Source organism: Eubalaena glacialis, chromosome 11 (genome assembly GCF_028564815.1).
Source record: "Eubalaena glacialis isolate mEubGla1 chromosome 11, mEubGla1.1.hap2.+ XY, whole genome shotgun sequence".
Lineage (NCBI taxonomy): Eukaryota > Metazoa > Chordata > Mammalia > Artiodactyla > Balaenidae > Eubalaena > Eubalaena glacialis.
In genome coordinates, this window is record NC_083726.1 from 22897428 (window position 1) to 22917086 (window position 19659).

General features: G+C 39.2%; 1 protein-coding gene across 15 annotated transcripts in view; it reads left to right on the forward strand.

Moving 5' to 3' along the window:
• Window positions 1-19659, forward strand: part of ANKS1B (ankyrin repeat and sterile alpha motif domain containing 1B) — a 1182139-nt gene that overhangs the window by 861945 nt on the left and 300535 nt on the right. For all 15 annotated transcript variants that reach the window (XM_061206227.1, XM_061206228.1, XM_061206229.1 and 12 more), the window contains one exon: window positions 8429-8581. In XM_061206227.1, coding sequence (XP_061062210.1) covers window positions 8429-8581 — 153 coding nt within the window. The remainder of the gene's footprint in view (window positions 1-8428; window positions 8582-19659) is intronic.

Here is a 19659-nt window from a genome sequence, read left to right on the forward strand (position 1 = left end):
AAGGCTAAGCCACTAAAATAGAGACTTCCTAGTTGTTTAAAGAACAGAATGCTTATTTCTCCCACGTAATTGTCTGACAGTGAGCAGTCTGGGTTTACAAGTTGACTCTGCTCTGTGCAACTGTGGAAGGACCCAGGACCTTCCATCTGTTCCTCTATCATCCTCTAAAGTATGGTCCACAGACTGACAGCATCAGCATCGCCAGGAAGCTTGTCAGAAATGCAGAATCTCAGAGTCTCCCTTCAACCTATTGAATTAGAATCTGCAGGTTAAGATCTCCCACATGATTCTCATGTACATTAAGGTTTGAGAAGCATTTCCCAAACTCTAGAGTATTGTTTTGCCCATGTGGACGAAGCTGGGCTGCAGCCACGGATGTTTCAGCTCAAGAGTAGACAAAAAAAAAGCAACTCTAGAGCAAAGAACCTTTTAGGTTAAAGATGACCTGGAAGTTACACGCAGCACTTTCATTGGCATCCCATAGGCTCAAATGTATTCTCATGGAAGCAACCAGACGAGAAGCTAGTGTATCTCGAATCTAGTTAGGCAGACACGAGCTCAATTGAAGCCCCATTACTATGGAAGAAGAGAGAACAGTTTTGGGTGAACAACAATGGGTCTCTGTCTCAATTTTGTAACACTTTCAGATATAAAAATATCTGCCAAATTTGTTATTGACTTTTTTGAGTTCCTTATTCTCTTGATCTAATTACCATGCCACTATCATAATGCTGGCTTCATAACTTGTTGCATTGAGAACTGTTTTTTAAATTTAATCCCAAATCTATTATAATGTAATTTCATTTTTTCTTCTTTTGTTTCCTTTTACTATCTTTATTGCCTTCCTCTTGCTATACCTTTCATCTTGTGGCTCTATCACTTTATAAGGTATTATCTTTGTCTCAGCAGATAAAGCTGGTTTCAGGCAGAGAGAATGACAGACTATATATATATATATATATATATATATATACACATGTCCATACATATACAACAAACCCAGAATATTTCAATAAAACTAACAAATTAAAAGAAAATAAAACTGTAGTGATCATGTAATCTTACAAAAATCTTCTAGATCAGTGGTTTTCAAATATTTCTTTTTAAAGTAGAGAAAGCTTTCCTTCCTCTTCCTACCTGTGTAAAAGACTTAAAATATGAGCTATTCAACTGAAGTAGACCAGGCAGTTTCAGAACCTGGACTGTTCACCTGTCTTATAATTGGCCCCCTTGAAGCCCCAGGACACCACAGAGCACTGTCCTAGGGTCAGTGATCTCTGCCTGCTGTGTAGCCTGTGATGTTAACAGTGTGCCCTCTCTGAGGCCAGGTTTGCTTTAAGAGGCTCCTGGAGGAAAGTCAGTGCACATTTGGGCAGAATAACAAGACATCAAGAGCAACAAGGAAGATCTTTGGTAAAATGTACCAATATATCCTCATTTTTCCAGAGACTGAAGCTTTCTTCACTGCTATCTCTGATTTCTATCCCAACTTAGGTTTTCCCCAGACTTTGGGATTCAACTAGTTGAATCGTATTGCCTTGTTGTGAACCTCTGTTACAATGCCTGCTGCCTGCCCACCACTCTGCCTCTCAGATTACAGACTGTGCCTGACTCCCATTCCTGCTCAGCAGTATGGCAGGCCCGGCAGCCCCTGGAGCTGTCTCTGTCTAGCCTTGTCCTGCCAGATGTGCCTGCTGGAAAAAGAGTTTAAACACTGCTAATTTGAGAAAGCAGTCACTGTGCTCCGTGTGGGTACACTCAAGGAAAGAAGTGTGGATGTCATCTGCCTTTAACCTAAATGTCCTATCTTGTCCTGTAATCTTTTTCTTTGCCTTTGGGCTTCTTTTCTCTTTACTGGATAAATAAATCTGACACTAATTTGATATTAATATACAAATTATAGAATTGTAAGACTTAGGAACTAAAAAGGAACTTTGAGATCATTGATCTAACACCCTTATTTTATAGATGAGAACACTGAAGCTTAGAGATGTGAAGTAACTTGCCCATAGTTACACAGCTAGTTAGTAGTAGAGTCATGACTGCCAGGCTACAGAAACAAAGCCCAGTGCATTTTGTGATACAGCATACTACCTGGAATTGGTCCTTGGTAGTTTTAAATAGTTTTAAATAGTTGTAAACATTACTGTTAGACCATAAAAAGAGCCCTCATTTTCATAATATGTAGTAAAAAATACAAATCTCCCCCACAAATGGACGCCATACCACTAAAATTAATTTGTCATTTTATCTTCATGTGTTCATTAAATCACTTAATTTAATAAACATTTAGCAAATGCCTGCCATATGTGAGATGCTCTGCTGGGCATGTGAGAGACTACAAAAGTGGCTAAGACCTTATTTCATCACCAAGAGGTTGACAGTCTAAAGAAGAAGACAGACATTCACCTCTCTAACTATAATAGAAATCAGACTTTAATAGAGCTATAATAGAATTTTATGCAAATTACTACAGAAACCTAGTAGAAGGTATGATTAGTTTTGACTTGGGAGTAAGGGTAGCTTTGGAGAAGACGTCACAAAAGAGATGGCATTTGAACAGGACCTTTTAAGAATGGAAAGAATTTCAACAGAGAACAGGGGGAAAATAGCATCCCTGGAAGAGAGAATAGCATGAGCAAAAGTATGGAAGTTTACTAGAAATACAGTGGATTATGCCCCAACAATCATACTCATAAAATAAAGAATTACTTGGTTTAGGATTAGTGAGAATGCAGTACATAGATGTTTACTAGATGACAGTCACGTAACTTGGGTAGGATGTTGATGTTAACTTAGCTTCCCTAGTCTTTCTCAGTCTCATGTAGATGCATTTGCTGGTGGATTCATAAAGAGTTTGGAATATTTTATGTGTCAACTTGGTTAGGCCACAGTACCCAGATATTTGGTCAAACACCAGTCTAGACGTCACTGTGAAGGTATTTTTTTAGATGAAATTAACATTTCAATCAGTTAGACTTTGAGTAAAGCAGATTACCCTTCATAATGTGGATGGACTTATCCAATCAGAGAAAAAGACTGAGGTCCTCCAAAGAAGACAAAGGAATTCTGCCTCCAGACTGCCTTCAGGTTTGAGCTGCAACATTAGTTCTTCCTTGAGTCTCCAGCCTGCGCTGCACATTTCACACTTGCCAGGTTTGGGGCTTCTGCATGTGTATATACACAGCCTATTGATTCTATTTCTCTGGAGAACCCAGACTAATGCAAATACCAAGGGTTTTGAAATAAAAGAGTGACTCTATTAGTCAGTTTTCCCCTATATGTCAAAATATCAGTGGTTTATAGAAACAAAATATATGTATATATATTTATTTTCCTTACTCATGAGTCCACGGGTCAGCTGTGGTTCAGCTAACTTCAGCTGGACTCACCTGAGCTCCAGCGAGCTGGGGTAGACTCCAAGCTTCGGGCTAGATTTAGGTTTGCTCCACAAGTCTTCATCTTTCTCCTAGGACCAGCAGTTATGCAACTAGTCAACAATTGTTTTTCTTGTAATAGAGCATAGGACTCAAAAGGATGAGTAGATGACAGGAGTGCAGAGGCCTCATCTATAAACCACCACACTGATACTTCTGCCTGTTCCACTGGCCAAGCAAGTACATGACCAACATCAATGGGATGTAGAAGTAACTCCAGCCACATCAGGGTTCAATATAGATCCCTCAGCAAAGGGCACAGAGGCATAATTCTAATCCAGGAAGAGAGCGAAGAATTGAGACCAACAATTCAATCGACTTGAGGGACCTTGTTAGATATATTTCTGAAAAATAACTGTCAGCTGTGGGAAGGGGGAGTATAAAGATGCTAGCAGTCATAAACTCTTTCTAAAACAAAGTAGTAAAGACAAGGAGTGAGGGAAGTTGGGAGGGGTGAGAGAGGAAAGAAGAGTTTTGATTGGAAGTTGAAAAGAGTAGCAGCCAAAGGACTCAACATTGTACAGTTTCAAAATAAGCATGGGCCTAATTTAGGGCACTGGGGAGAGAAGGGAACTAAGAGTTACTGAAGACATATGTATTCAAAACACTGCACTAGTTCACATACCCTATGTCATATGATCCTTACAATACTGCAGTAGATATTATTGTCAGATTCCAAAGTCCATTTTGGAAGAAAGGAACTGAATTGAGAGACATTTTGGAAATCAAATATATAAGACTTGTTGGCCTAATTAGATATGATGGTAAAACAGAATGGGGAAAGCTAGCTGACTCCTAAGCATCTAGGTGGGCAGTAGTGTGATGCTTCCCCATTAACTTAGTTGGGAAACACAAAAGGAGGGCCAGTTTGTGAGCTGAAGGAGATACATTTTTGGCTTGTGTTGGTGATACTATAGGACATCTATGTGAGATATTTTACAAATGGTTGGAAATTTGTATCTTAGAGCTCAAGAAGCCAATCCTGGAGAAACACTCCAGAAATAATGGCAAAAAGCATGGAAAATGATATTAGCAAAGAAATGAATGTGTCTTGCACACACAGTTCATGTTCATGGAATGCTTAGCAAATTAACATACTGTTTAGACATACTCATGTGTCTAATCATATGTATTAGTTTACATATAGCAAGTAGTGTGAAATTAGGTTGAAAAGATAAGTTTGTACCTGATCTCAGTTGTCCTAGGATGCTGGAATAGGACATTTGGGCTTTTATCAAGAAAGAACCACTATAGGTTTTTGTGCAAGGGTTAACTTAAAGAGCCTGGCTTTTTGGAAGACTGATGTAGCATCATGGTATAAGCTGGACCAAAGGTAGGAGGCCAAGTGGAAGGCTATTGCGTTAGTTTTTATAAGCACCAACAAGAACCTAAACAGAGTAGTGGCAGGAAGAACAGAAATGAAGGAACAGATGGAAGAGTTGCTTTGAAGGAAATTGCTGTGCAGCGCAGTAACCATTCTGCATACCATTAAGTACGTGTCAAGTTAGTTTTGTAACTTCACTTGGCGCTAATGGTTTCCTGTCTTCAGGTATGCAGAGCCTTCATAATTTATTGTTCATCTGTTCACATATTTTTTAAATAAGGGTTATAATTTCTATGCAGGAGAGACTATAACTTGTTTTGTTGTGTACTATTCCACAACATTTATCAGCATAGGCACTGGCTAAACGTTTAACAAATGAGCAGCTTGATGAATGCTGCCCCTGCACACGTCAGTGTACCCCTTCCTAGATTCTCTTCACGCTTGCTCTCTACCCTGCCCCCGTCTCTCATCTTTCCACCAAACATTTCCCTCCCTCTCACCTCCTTAAGGTTGGTCTGGGAGAACTTGCCTCACAGGAGGCACCAGATTTCTGAGCAGTCTGCAGAAACTCATGTGACATTTTTTTTCCAATCCTGCCTTCAACCAAGCTCAATTGATTCTCTCGTTACTATTTTTAATGTTATCTCAGACATATCCAGTAGCTTTCCAGTTATGTAAAATATTGAAAATTCAGTTCCTATCCATTTAAGCCTCCAGTTTTATTTTCTCCCCCCACCCCTACCCCATTTTAGGCTTCCCCCAAGGGACTGGTACCTCTCTCTTTTCTGATTCTAAATTCCCTAGTGCTAGAGAAGGAGAGATTGGGGGGAAGGCATACTTCCTTATACTTGACTGGGTTTGGTTTGCAGAGCTCTGGTGAGTTTGCCGTCATTGCTCTTTGGCTAACGCTGATCATCAACAACCTCTGTGTGGCAGGTGGCCACTGGGTGCTCTCTCAAAGGAATGGAGTGTGAATGCTTGGGGTGACCTATGGGGACCCTACTGCACAGTTCTCTGGTATGGGACATCTGACTCTACCCCAGCTTGATTCATCAAGATTCTCTAAGCTCGTCCCCAGTATCCAGTGCTGGGGTGATCAGCTTCTTGGATGGCTAACAGCAAGACCTCCCTGCCAGGATATTAATTTCAAAGCTAATGAGTCTCTCTTCCTTCCTTCTTCCCCTTTCTCCAGTTATTTCCTTGTGTCAACTGGGGCAGCCAGGGAGTTTCCTAAGGCTGGGGTGATTATTCAAGGTAGCAGAGTTGGTTCAGCCACCTCTTAATAAGTCCTGGAGAATGCCCCTGGCCCCAATATTTTTGTAATTCTCTGTAGAATATGAAAGTATTTAATACCTTTGAGCTTCTGCTTTGGGTCCTAGTTGCCAATTTTACACATATATATAGTATCCGGTTATTTGTAACTGCTGCTAAAACTTCATTTTGCAACTCCTGAGGTGTCATTTACATTTGTAACTACTGTGTAATAAACACTGAGTTAAGTGTTATGTGAACAAACATTTAATGAGTAGCTAAAATGAGTCAGTCAATGTAAGAATGAAATACAAAAGTCTGATGTAGTTCAGACCCTAATGCAAAATAATGAATTACATGGCAATATTAAAAGAGAGGACATTTCAACCTCAAAATGGAAAATGGATTGGAGAGTGGAGCAATAGGAAAGAGAAAAGGAGAAAAGAGAACTTAAAAATGAAGGAGTAAATACCATCCCAGAAGAAGAAAAGAGAGAAAAAAAAAAGGTAGAAGAGATACTTGAAAATATAATTGCCTTGACCTTTGATTGATCATGGCTAGGAAAAAAAAAAAACAGCTACAGATGACATTTTGGGGACATTTGGGGAATGTTAATATGGACTACATATTAGGTAACGTAATTTTATCAATGTTAGATTTATTGAGGGTGATGATACTGTGACTGTGTAGGAGAATGTCCTTGTTCTTGGGAGATGCTCCTGGAGTATCAGGGGATGAAGTTTCATGATGTCCGCAAATGGTTCAGGAGAAATGTCTTTCCAATGGTTCACCTAAAATTTAAAAAATAAGTGTTGTGTGCATGTGAATGAGTGAGTGGGTATAGAGTGAAAGGCAAAAGCCAAATATAGTAACATTTGGTGAATCGAGATCCCAGGTATTCTGGAAGACATGGCAATGTACCACCTGTAACTCCCTTCGAGGAAGGACTTGCCCAGCACCAGGGAGAGTGGTCAGCAGACAGCCTCCAGCCGTCAGCATCTTCAGGGTCTGCCTCCACGGCAGAGAGCCCTCACCAGAGCACGCTACTCCCAGGCAGCAACATCCAGTGACAGAGAGGCAGATCACAAAGGCCTGTTCATATCTGCCCTGCCTGGGACACTCTACTAGCCTAAACTGTGCCAGAGCTCCCCAGATGGTTCACAGAGGTGCCATCAAGCCCCACCACAGTTCGGCCCCTCTCCTGTCCAGCCCTGCTTCCTCACCCCTCCTTCCGCAGATGTTGATCCCTAATAAACACTTTGCACCCCCTCCAAAAAAAAAGAGTAAGGAGAATCTCAAAAATGAGAACACTGCATAGTGGCAGAAAGCCTAACATGTTTGAGATTAAAATCTGAATCCCTGATGCCCAGACTAATCTTTTCTCTGCTCACAAATCAGAATCATATAGATTTCCGTTAATATTTATCTCCTTGAATCTGAAGGAAGAGGAAAATCTATGTTGTATTTTGCCCAGTTTTGCTGTTCCCATCATGAATTTCACTGAAGGATCACATCAAGTTGATGAGGTGCCAGCTGTCCTTAATAACTGAAGTATTAGATGTTATGGTATGGCATGCAAAGCAGCGCAAGTCTTAGAAGTGAGTTACTTCAAAAACCAAGAACTGTAAATTCAACTAAAATTTCAAATAAAAACCAAAAGGCTAGAATAATCCATACAAAATTTTAATGCCAGAAGTTTCTCTTGCTTAAATTACTTTGACACTCAAATTTAAACTCAGAAACATTATGTTGCTGTCACACTTCTTTGTTCTCCTAAAGTAAAAAAATAAATCTTTATATAGCTGACAAAAAATAGGAATCTGTCTGCCAGCGAATTCTCTATTCTTGTCTAACATACTGTAGAGTCTATGTAGAACACATGGTCCTTAAACACCCAAAAGCCTCTTCTTTACTGGCTTACCACAGCAGTATGTTTCTCCAGCATGTTTGCACTACCTACATGTCTTGCATAAGCATGAATTCCTTTGGATGTTTAAGTCATGCAGTATTTTCACATGCTTTGATGTTGTGCATATGAGAATTATCATCTCCATTTTGGGAGTTCAGTTCCCTGTGCCTTCAGCACTGAATTTAAAACTGCTCGACTGACATCATTTTAAGTTCCGTCCAACGGAATGCCAATAATGTCTGCAACAGAAGTTTGACATATTTAGTTCTCTCAAATATGGAGCTGATTTAGCAGCTAAATTGGAAATTTCTGGGTGCATTTTTGAAAACTAATTCAGCGTGAAATTATTGATAATTTAGAATTGTGCATAAAGTATTTTGGGTTTACTTATTTTCTTATCCAGAAAGATCTGTTGCTTCATATCAGATAAATTTCCAAGATGCATTCTGCTGTTGGAACACAAAGTAAACAGCTTAAATTAATCCTAACGTGATTTTCTAATTACAGATGAGACCCATTGGCCATGATGGCTACCATCCCACATCTGTTGCTGAGTGGCTGGATTCCATTGAACTAGGTGACTACACCAAAGCCTTTCTGATTAATGGCTATACATCGATGGACCTGTTGAAAAAAATCTGGGAGGTTGAACTTATTAATGTAAGTTGGTCTCTTAAAGACACCTTAACGATTCAACACTTGATAATTCCTACCATAGGTGGGTAATTTTTTCTTTCTTTGTGACTCTTTGGACATCCAACAAGGATTTACAGGTATGCCTTCTGTTTTGAATATATGTCTCTCTGATTCTAGTCAAGCTCTACAATGATTGTCTTTTTAAGTTTTGGTGTGGGAACTAAGAGGACTCTCAGGGTGTTTTACATTATCTCAGAAAAACTTCCAAGCAGTTTCGGGCTTTCCATTTTAGGAAATTTTGTCACTTTAGGATATGAACATGATAACAAATAGGCTCCTGTTCTATTCTTTGCTCTTATGCATTTTTAAAGATTAAAGTCATCATTTTTAGTTTTTTATCTCTGTTATGTTTCCTTGTCTCTTTTCCTTAACTGCATTTATAAACCCCAAACTTGAAGGGACTTTTTTCTTATTTTATAAGCTGCTGTAATATCAACATTTTATTTTCCAGGGCTTATACCTAATCTTAAATTGTTTGTTTTATTCATACACTTGGCATAGATTTTCTATAAAAACTGGCCAATATATGTTGCCATGTATTCGAGCCCAAAGAGATCAACCAAATCTGTTTAACTGCTTTTTTTCTTTATAAATTTATTTTTTTTATTTATTTTATTTTTGGCTGCGTTGGGTCCCCGTTGCTGTGTGCGGGCTCTCTCCAGTTGCAGCAAGCGAGGGCCACTCCTCTCTGCAGCACATGGGCCTCTCACTGTGGTGGCCTCTCCCGTTGCGGAGCACAGGCTCTAGGCACGCGGGCTTCGGTAGTTGTGGCTCGCAGGCTCAGTAGTTGTGGCTCGCCGGCTCTAGAGCACAGGCTCAGTAGTTGTGGCACACGGGCCCAGTTGCCCCAAGGCATGTGGGATCTTCCCGGACCAGGGCCCGAACCCGTGTCCCCTGCATTGGCAGGCGGATTCTTAACCACTGTGCCACCAGGGAAGCCCTGTTTAACTGATTTTGATACTGATCATTTTCTCATTTTATTTTTACTGCTCTTTTATTTCTAATGGCATAAAGGAATGAAAGAGATGAAAAGATAGCATAATTATCATGCCTTCATATTTTATTTGGTATCATGAACATTTCTTTTCAAAAGTGAGAAATCATTTAATCTTTCAGAGAATTTCTTAGACTTAAGTTTTATATTCTAGTAACTGGAAAAAAAGCATTCATAAACTGAAAGACAAAGCAAATACATTTCTGCTGGTTCAAAAGCACTCTGTTCTAGTCTTTATGACATTTTCTCTCCAAAAGTCCGGTCTCTATGTACTGAATGTCATTAATTATTTTAAATTATGGTTAATTAGTAGTAACTAATTATTCTTTGCTTTAGAAGTCTGTCTTAAAAATAATATCTTTTCTGGAACATCTATAAAAACTTTAATCTAAAAATCACTTTAAATGGACAAATTCTTGGCTGCTTCTTCTAATTTGCCATCAGCTACTCTTAGCTTTCTGTTCTTATCCTTTCACAAAAGCTTTCATTATTTCAGAAGGAACTCACTATCTCACTAAAAGCCTCTGATTAATTTTGTTGTTAGTCTGAGTGGAAGCAACTGAAACTGTATTGCTTTCTGGTTGCATCAAGGAGATTTTAGTTTTCCACTGAGAACTCGACACTCATTTTATGGCTACTCTTAGCCATTTATTAAAGGGGGATCTTCCACAGATCAAACAAACATGCTTCCAGCTAAGTTGCTTTCTAGTCAATGATAAATATCTCTATGTAACAGCTGAATAATATCGCTCCCCACTGAAGAATGAATACTTTGGATAGATAGCACATGAGTCACTCACTTAACTTGCATTAGCAGTAATCCCTCATTGAAAAGAACAGATTCCAATGGAACTATATTATAAAATGTTTTCATTGAAGCAAGGATCATTAAAACAAGACTATATGTCTCTCAAAATTCAAGTACTGAGGCTAATATTTAAGGTGTGGGCTTGGACCCACACTTTTCCCCAGTGCTATGTGTACCAGCAGCCTAGAGATGCCCGTTCAGTCACTGTGGTCAGGCCTTGTGGATGACTGCAGTGACTGCAGGGCAGTGATGCCGTAAGGCCCCATGTTTAATGCCAAGGCTCAGGGCATTAAATCACTACCCACAGGGCTAACCAGCCTTGAGCTGGGACAGAACAATGGCCTTTTCCACCCATACTAACTCTTTTTTGTTTGTTTGTTTTGTTTTTCAGTTCTAGAATTCCATTTGGTTCTTTTTTTTTTAACATCTTTATTGGAGTATAATTGCTTTACAATGTGGTAGTTTCTGCTGTATAACAAAGTGAATCAGCTATATGTATACATATATCCCCATATCCCCTCCCTTTTGCATCTCCCTCCCAGTTATTTGTAGTGAGGTGGATGGACCTAGAGTCTGTCCACCCATACTAACTCTTTTTCTTTTTTTTTGGCTGTGTTGGGTCTTTGTTGCTGTACGCGGGCTTTCGCTAGTTGCAGCAAGCGGGGGCTACTCTTCGTTGCGGTGCGCGGGATTCTCATTGAGGTGGCTTCTTTTGTTGCAGAACACGGGCTCTAGGTGAGCGGGCTTCAGTAGTTGTGGTGCACGGGCTCAGTAGTTGTGGCTCGTGGGCTCTAGAGCACAGGCTCAGTAGTTGTGGCACACGGGCTTAGTTGCTCCGTGGCATGTGGGATCTTCCTGGACCAGGGCTCGAACCCATGTCCCCTGCATTGGCAGGCGGATTCTTAACCACTGCGCCACCAGGGAAGCCCCACCCTTACTAACTCTTGAAGGTACTTTTGCTGTAATACAATCTGACTCCAATCTGGAGAGAAGTACCTGTCACAAGCATTATATCAGAATCGGAAAACATAGTCATTGTGTTTTAGACCTTGAGGCCAAATTCCTTGGGCCTGGAGTACAACATCTGCATCTAATACCAACCCAGTATATTTTCCTTAAAGTGAACTGATGGAATTTAAAGTTTGTGATGAATTTATGGGCAAGTTCACACTCTTGAGGAGGCTTTGCAAGTCATTTAACTCCATAAATATACTTATTATGGACAAACTGTCTGTACCTTTAGACTTGGAAATCAGAGAACAAAATTTTTACGCCCTTTAGATCTGCTACAGAGTAGTTCATTTGATGGTTTAGGGCTGTTGGGTTTTAAAATGAGAGATAGGCACCATGTATACCTCCTGGCTGACGATGCTTTCGACTGGTCTCAAATTCAAGACTTTCACTTATCCCAACTAGTGAGGGAAAGTATCCAAATGTAAGATAATCTCATATATAATATATGGGCCCAGCAATTCTGTATTAAGTACCCATAATTTATTTTTTACAGCCAGGAAGGAATGTACGGTCACTTTGATTTAGAGCAAAGCCTTTTAGGACAAGTCCCATGCTGAACCTTTGTAATGAGTGGCTAGTTTTAAGGCAACCCAATGGCTCCAATAACTTCTATTCTATGTAGAGTGAAGAGAGAAGTGCAGGTGGAGGCTGTCTTTGATATAGCGGTCTGCTGAGGAGAACAGAGGATGAGAAGACTGACTGCTGATGTAATTACAAATTACTTCAGTCATTAAATCATATTGACTAAGCCTCCAATTTCATATGGTATTATTCTTGATATTAAACAACTAATAATACATTCACATTGAGTATAAATTTATTCAAAGTATTTTCATGAATAAAAACTACACAAAGTTGTGACTTGAAAAGTACAAATACATTTGAAATTGTAATCTTTCAAAAAGTCCCCAAAGATCTTTTTCTTGGTGGAGCACATTAATGCCTTTGAAAAACAAGGTTATTTGAATAACCTAATAAAGGTTTTAGTCACAAAGCTACCCAAAGTATAGGAATAGGGGAGAGTAGTGGAGATCTCATACCTTTTTTTTTTTAACATCTTTATTGGCGTATAATTGCTTTACAATGGTGTGTTAGTTTCTGCTTTAGAACAAAATGAATCAGCTGTACGTATACATATATCCCCATATCCCCTCCCTCTTGCGTCTCCCTCCCACCCTCCCTATCCCACCCCTCTAGGTGGTCACAAAGCACCGAGCTGATCTCCCTGTGCTGTGCTGCTGCTTCCCACTAGCTATCTGTTTTACATTTGGTAGTGTATATATGTCCATGCCACTCTCTCACTTCGTCCCAGCTTACCCTTCCCCCTCCCCACGTCCTCAAGTCCATTCTCTACGTCTACATCTTTATTCCTGTCCTGCCCCTAGGTTCTTCAGAACCTTTTCTTTTTTTTTTTTTTTAGATTCCATATATATGCGTTAGCATATGGTATTTGTTTTTCTCTTTCTGACTTACTTCACTCTGTATGACAGACTCTAGGTCCATCCACCTCACTACAAATAACTCAATTTCATTTCTTTTTATGTCTGAGTAATATTCCATTGTATATATGTGCCACATCTTCTTTATCCATTCATCTGTCGATGGACACTTAGGTTGCTTCCATGTCCTGGCTATTGTAAATAGAGCTGCAATGAACATTGTGGTACATGACTCTTTTTGAGTTATGGTTTTCTCCAGATACATGTCCAGGAATGGGATTGTGGGGTCGTATGGTAGTTCTATTTTTAGTTTTTTAAGGAACCTCCATACTGTTCTCCATAGTGGCTGTATCAATTTACATTCCCACCAACAGTGCAAGAGGGTTCCCTTTTCTCCACACCCTCTCCAGCATTTATTGTTTGTTGATTTTTTGATGATGGCCATTCTGACCGGTGTGAGGTGATACCTCTTTGTAGTTTTGATTTGCGTTTCTCTAATGATTAGTGATGTTGAGCATCCTTTCATGTGTTTGTTGGCAATCTGTGTATCTTCTTTGGAGAAATGTCTATTTATGTCTTCTGCCCATTTTTTGATTGAGTTGTTTGTTTTTTAGATATTGAGCTTCATGAGCTGCTTGTATATTTTGGCGATTAATCCTTTGTCCGTTGCTTCATCTGCAAATATTTTCTCCCATTCTGAGGGTTGTCTTTTCATCTTGTTTATGGTTTCCTTTGGTGTGCAAAAGCTTTTAAGTTTCATTAGGTCCCATTTGTTTATTTTTGTTTTTATTTCCATTTCTCTAGGAGGTGGGTCAAAAAGGGAGATCTCATATCTTAATAGCAGCATTGTCAGCAGTGGAGATCAAGCATAAACTTTTAAGACATAAGGTATTGCCAGTTTTACAGGCCTGTGTGGTCTAGACTTAGAAAATGAAGTCTTTGCCAATTATTGTTTCCCATATTCCCTAATCTATGCTTCATATTCAGAAGCTGACGTTTCATCAATAGCTCTGTTTTACCCCTGTGTCTGCCATGACCAATAATAACATATTTAACATTACTTTCACTTTTGTATTGATATTTTAGTGTTGTATGAATATTGAGAGAGATTGTCAGGCAAATGTTTCCCTCTGCAGATGCTAGCTGGGTGAATCTCTAGCCTGAATTATAGTCCTCTCCAAAGGCTTGTTAGAATTAAAAACTAGTTAGCAGTGCATAAGTACATGAATTTTTTTTTTTTTTTTTTTTACTCAGAAGGTTACTCAGGCCTTCCATATGGTATTACCAAGTTTACACAACAGTTTTTACTGCTATTGAAAAATCTCTACAGCTCTGCCAGGGGGAAATTTTAAATAAAAGGGCTACATATTTTCTGCATGAAGTAGGTATGGATAATTATAATCTCCATGAAATAATCCATTTCCTAAACAACAACAAAAACGTATTGCAATTATGAAAAGCAATGTTAATTTATTTTATCACTGTGTACCTACTAAGGGGATTTTGATTAGATGAAATAAATTTGAACACTGTCCAATTTATACATCTGTGAACATCAATGTAGAACACATTAGTAATTTCTTCCCATTAGTTTTACCATTCATTTTTTACCAAGGAAATAATTCTAGTCCAGGCTTATGATCTCCTACGATATTGATAATGATAAAAGTACCCAGTGAAGAACAAAATAAAGTTCAGTCTTCAGTGCATTCTTAAATCTCTGCTCATAAGTACAGGAATACCTTTAAAAATCCAACTCTGGCAGTTGGTTGTGTTTTAAATACCTTTGGGTAGAAACAAAGTAATTAAGGTAGCAATACCCATATGTGTCCCATGAAAATCATTTGGGCTTTTTTTTTTTTTTTTAACATCTTTATTGGAGTATAATTGCTTTACAATGGTGTGTTAGTTTCTGCTTTATAACAAAGTGAATCAGTTATACATATACATATGTTCATATGAATATGTCTTCCCTCTTGCATCTCCCTCCCTCCCACCCTCCCTATCCCGCCCCTCTAGGTGGTCACAAAGCACAGAGCTGATCTCCCTGTGCTATGCGGCTGCTTCCCACTAGCTATCTATTTTACGTTTGGTAGTGTATATATGTCCATGCCACAGACCTACTAGAGAATGGACTTGAGGATACGGGGAGGGGGAAGGGTAGGCTGGGACAAAGTGAGTCAGTGGCATAGGCTTATTTTTATAACAGAAAATTGATGAGCAGATCATTTGCTTCTTGCCTAATAGCTGCTGAAACTATACTTATATCACTCTTTTGCTTAGGGCTGTCAAATTTCTTTTTTGTTTTTTCTTTTGCAATGTTGTTGATTACATTTCTACCTTCCCAGGGAAATTTTGTGATAATCTAATCACTTGGAGATATACTAAGAAATTTTCAAAGTTAACATTCTAATTTTATGTTAAATCTTCAATAGTGTGACTTTATTTGCTTTAAATACAGTAGAAATATAGTCCTATCAGCATCAAATTTAGACTCATTACTTGCTTTGATGTTTTTATTTCATGATCAGAATTATAAAGTCACACTTCTCTCTGCCCTACCCTCATTGCTATAACTGGAATTAAATTTACTCCCAGAAGTTTTTTTGCATTGTGTCTGTGAGTGTGTGTTTGTATATATGTGTATTGGATAAATGCAAATGATAACTTATAATCCCAACCAAGAAGAATAATCACCAAATTCACAAATTGCAGGGGAGGAATGGGGAGAAGAATATTATAATTCCATTTCCAGACCAATTATTTTAAGTAAAAGGTTATGCTTTCACTATAGGACATTAATAAATGAGAAAAATATTCATATTTCCACACCAGGGAGGCTACATTAGTCAACACTTCAAATGTTAACAACTTTAATCAAAGCCGAAGGCTTTAACTAAATAACTGGATATGAGTGTTCAAGTGTAGAGCAAACTTTATATATGACCTATGGATTTAAGCATTTTATTTATACTCATAGACAGTACAGCTGGCTCTTCACAAGCCTTCGGGACAGCAAGACACCGCCTCTGGGCTTCAGACTTCTTCAGACACTATGTGTCAGGTAAAGCCCCTGGACTCTACCGCCCGCACTCACTGCATCTAAATTGCAAGCTTGGACTTTATCGCAGGACTCTGCAGAGGCTTGCCTCACTTGGCCCAAGTTTTGGAAGAAGCACCCTTCTACGTTCCTCATATGAGATGAACAATCCTTTTCCAAATAAATACTCACTTTCAAGTGATTTTTAGCCCTTTCACATACGGCATGGAGATTGATGATGGGCTAAGGCTGGTATTATTGATGCCACTATCTTTCAGCATGTTTTGCGTATCTGCACCTATGATGCTGCTCTCAACTTTGGAGCATTGACCTAAACTGAGATAAAGTTACATCACAATAAAATGCACTTAAACACTAAAACTTCATTGGAAGGAATATAGCTTTTCTTTTGCATTTAAAGTGAATTTGCATTCTTACAGTGCCTTGGGGTTAATATTATTGAATAAGCACTGCTAAGTGTTGATACTGGAATTAGTAAACACACACACACACACACACACACACACACACACACACAATGAAAGTAAACAAGGCATTTGGCCCTGAAGAGACAGTCTAGACACTCAGCAACAAATTAATTTCATGAATAACTGAAACCCTCTGATTATAGCTATTAATGACCCATCTCTGTGCAAAAAAGAAAATCATGTTCTGAGTATCTAGAAATTTCTACCTTAAAAAAGTTATTTTAGTAGACACCATTGTTTTTTCCCTGCACAGATTTCATTCACTCTTCTCCTGATTAAAATAGAAGCATTTCAAATTTCCTCTGAAGAAGCCACATCCACCCTTCCACATTCCATGCCTGAACATACTACCCAGACCTAAGCCAAGCTCAGCATTCCAGCCTTTTCTCCCATTCCCACAGGCTACAAAGTATTCTTCATCAGGACCCTTATAGTATATGACAGGATTTTCTTCTTTTTAGAGACTGAATGTATATACCACATCTTCTTTAGCCATTCATCAGCTGATAGACATTTAGGTTCCTTCTACTCCTTGGCCATTATGGATAATGCTGCAATGAACATCAGTGTACAAATATCTCCTTGAGATCCTATTTTCAATTCTTTTGGATATATACCTAAAAGTAGGATTGCTAGATCATATGGTAATCCTGTTTTTAAATATTTGAGGAACCTCTAAATTGCTTTCCCTGGTGGCTGCATCATGGTCATTATTTCTTAAAATGTTGTTTTCTGCCTGGCCTTCTCTCTCCTCTCCTTTGGAAACTTCAATCACATGTATATTAGGCCATTTAAAGTTGGGCCACAACTCACCAATACTCTACTTATTATTTTTCATTATTTTTTCTCTCTGTGATTCATTTGGATAGTTTCTATTGCTATGTCAAGTTCACTTATCTTTTCTTCTTGTGATACCTAATCTGCCATTACTAACATCCAGTGTACTTTTAATCTCAGAGATTATAGTTTTCATCTCCAGAAGTTAGACTTCAGTCTTTATTTTCCAGGTCTCTATTTAACATTCTCAATCTTTTCTCTAACTTGTTGAACATAAGGAATGTGGTTATAATAACTGTTTTAATGCCCTTGCCTTCTAACATCTGTGTCGGTTTGGGGTCAGTTTCAGTTGATTGATTCTTCTCCTCAATGTTCTTGGCATGCCTGGTAACTTGTATTGCATGCCAGACGTTACAAATTTTACCTTGTTAGGTACTGGATATTTTTGTATTCCTATAAATATTCTTGAGCTCCATTATCAGACACAGAGAAGCTCCTTGGATATATTTTGATCCTTTCAGGTCTTACTTTTAAGATTTGTTAGGCAAAACCAGAGCATCAGTTAGCCTATGGCTTATACTTTGCACTACTGAGGCAAGATGCTTCTGAGTATTCTAACAATGCCCTGTGAATTTCCAGGTTTCCCAGTCTGAATAGTGCAGACTACTACCAACCCTGTTTGAGCTCTCCTTACTACTTCCACTAATCTTTTCTGGCATTTTTTTTTAATCTGGCCTCAGATAGTTTCCTCATATGCATGTGCTGATAAGCCCTCTGTCCTCTCTAGCACTCTATACAGAAAAGTCTAGCCACTTTAGTCTCCCTAGACTCTCACCTCCATCTTCTCAATTCAAAGAGTCTTCCAGACTCCCTGGCTTCTTCTTCCCTGCATAATGGCCTGAGAATTCTCTCCAGATGGTAAACTAGGACAATTTTAGGGTTCACTCTGTTTCTCATCTCTCAGATATCAATTTCCTTCATTGCTTCATTCCAATGTCTTAAAAAGTAGTGTTTCATAGATTTTGTCTCCATTTTCAGTTTCAGGTGAGAGCAGGGGCATTGGGGAGGTGGGGGAGGGGGAGATAAATCCAATCCTTGTTAATCCAGAAGCCCCAGTCCATGCTACTTACATTAATCCCTGTAGGCTAGGGCCCCATACCTAAACAACTGAGTCAAAATCTTTGGTGGTGGAATCTGGGCACTGGGAGTTTTTTAAAAGCTCCCCAGGTGATTTTAATGTGTAGCCTGGGTTGAAAACCACGGCTGTAATCAGTGGGGAGCCATTAAAAGGATTTTAATCAGGAGAATGACATGATCAGATGCAGTAGGCAGGGGCCAGAAGCTGACACACATAAGAAGGAAGGGCTGACTGTGAGGGAAGTAGGAGCTGAGTCAGCCGATTCTGCTCTACAGCTATTTCTAGCCATGAATGTATTAGGCATGACAGCAGTAAAACCTGTGTGCCTCCTTAGAACCTGAGGGTGTCCCTGAATTTGGAGTCCATAAATATAGAGTCAATTTCCATCATCATAACCCCATGTATCTAGAAGAGGGCAAATTACAGTCAGTATTCAAGGGAGGCAAGGACAAATACAATACCTTTCAGAAATGCCTTTCAATAGTGGCTAAAATTGTTTCATTTTGACCCTTAAAAGGCCAAGCCTTGGTTATCTGAAAATGTTACTTACTGTTTATAAAGTAAATGGCAGGACAGACGGTGTGTGTCAGTGTTTCAAATGCACCCTCTCTTCTTTCATCTTTATTTTAGAATCAGGTCACTTGACTTTGAATCCTATATCTGCCACTCAGTATGTGACCTTAAAAAAGTCACTTATCAACTCTTGGTCTCAGTTTCTCCTTTTTAAATAGAAGATAATAATATCTGCTCCGCTGGCTTCATAGGTTTCCTGTGAGACTTGAAATCACATGAGAGTTTTTATAATCCATCCCTTTCTCTTCTCTCCCTGTTCTATTTTTCTTTTGCCTCTATTTTTTTCTTCCTCTCTCCCCCAGATCCCTCTCCCAGCATTAGGCTGGGATCTGGCCAGCTCCCTTGGAGCATGCTTTCACAGCTTAGCTGCCATTTGCTTCTCGCTGTCAGTACTCACTCGTGTTAGAACACAGACAGCCGCCCTGTTTATTGTGCAGACTGTGGCCTCTAAAAATCACTGCTCAACCTCTCTCTCCCACCACTCCCAACTCCAACCCCTTCCCTCTGCCTTAGCCTCTCAGCCTCCCAGCACTGCTTAGTGCTGCTCAGAATGTTTCCACTCCTAGAGTGGGTGAACGTGAGAGGAACGACTCTGAGCTTTGTGTAGAAGCCGCAGGATAAAGCTGCAGAGAGCCTGTCCCCTCCCCCCCCTTTTTTTTTCTGACTATGCTTAGGTATGGAATTGCTAGTGTCTTTTTTCCCCCAACTACATAGCATTGGTCCTTGACTCTCAGCCACCCAATTCTATTTATTCTTGAAACAAACAACCTT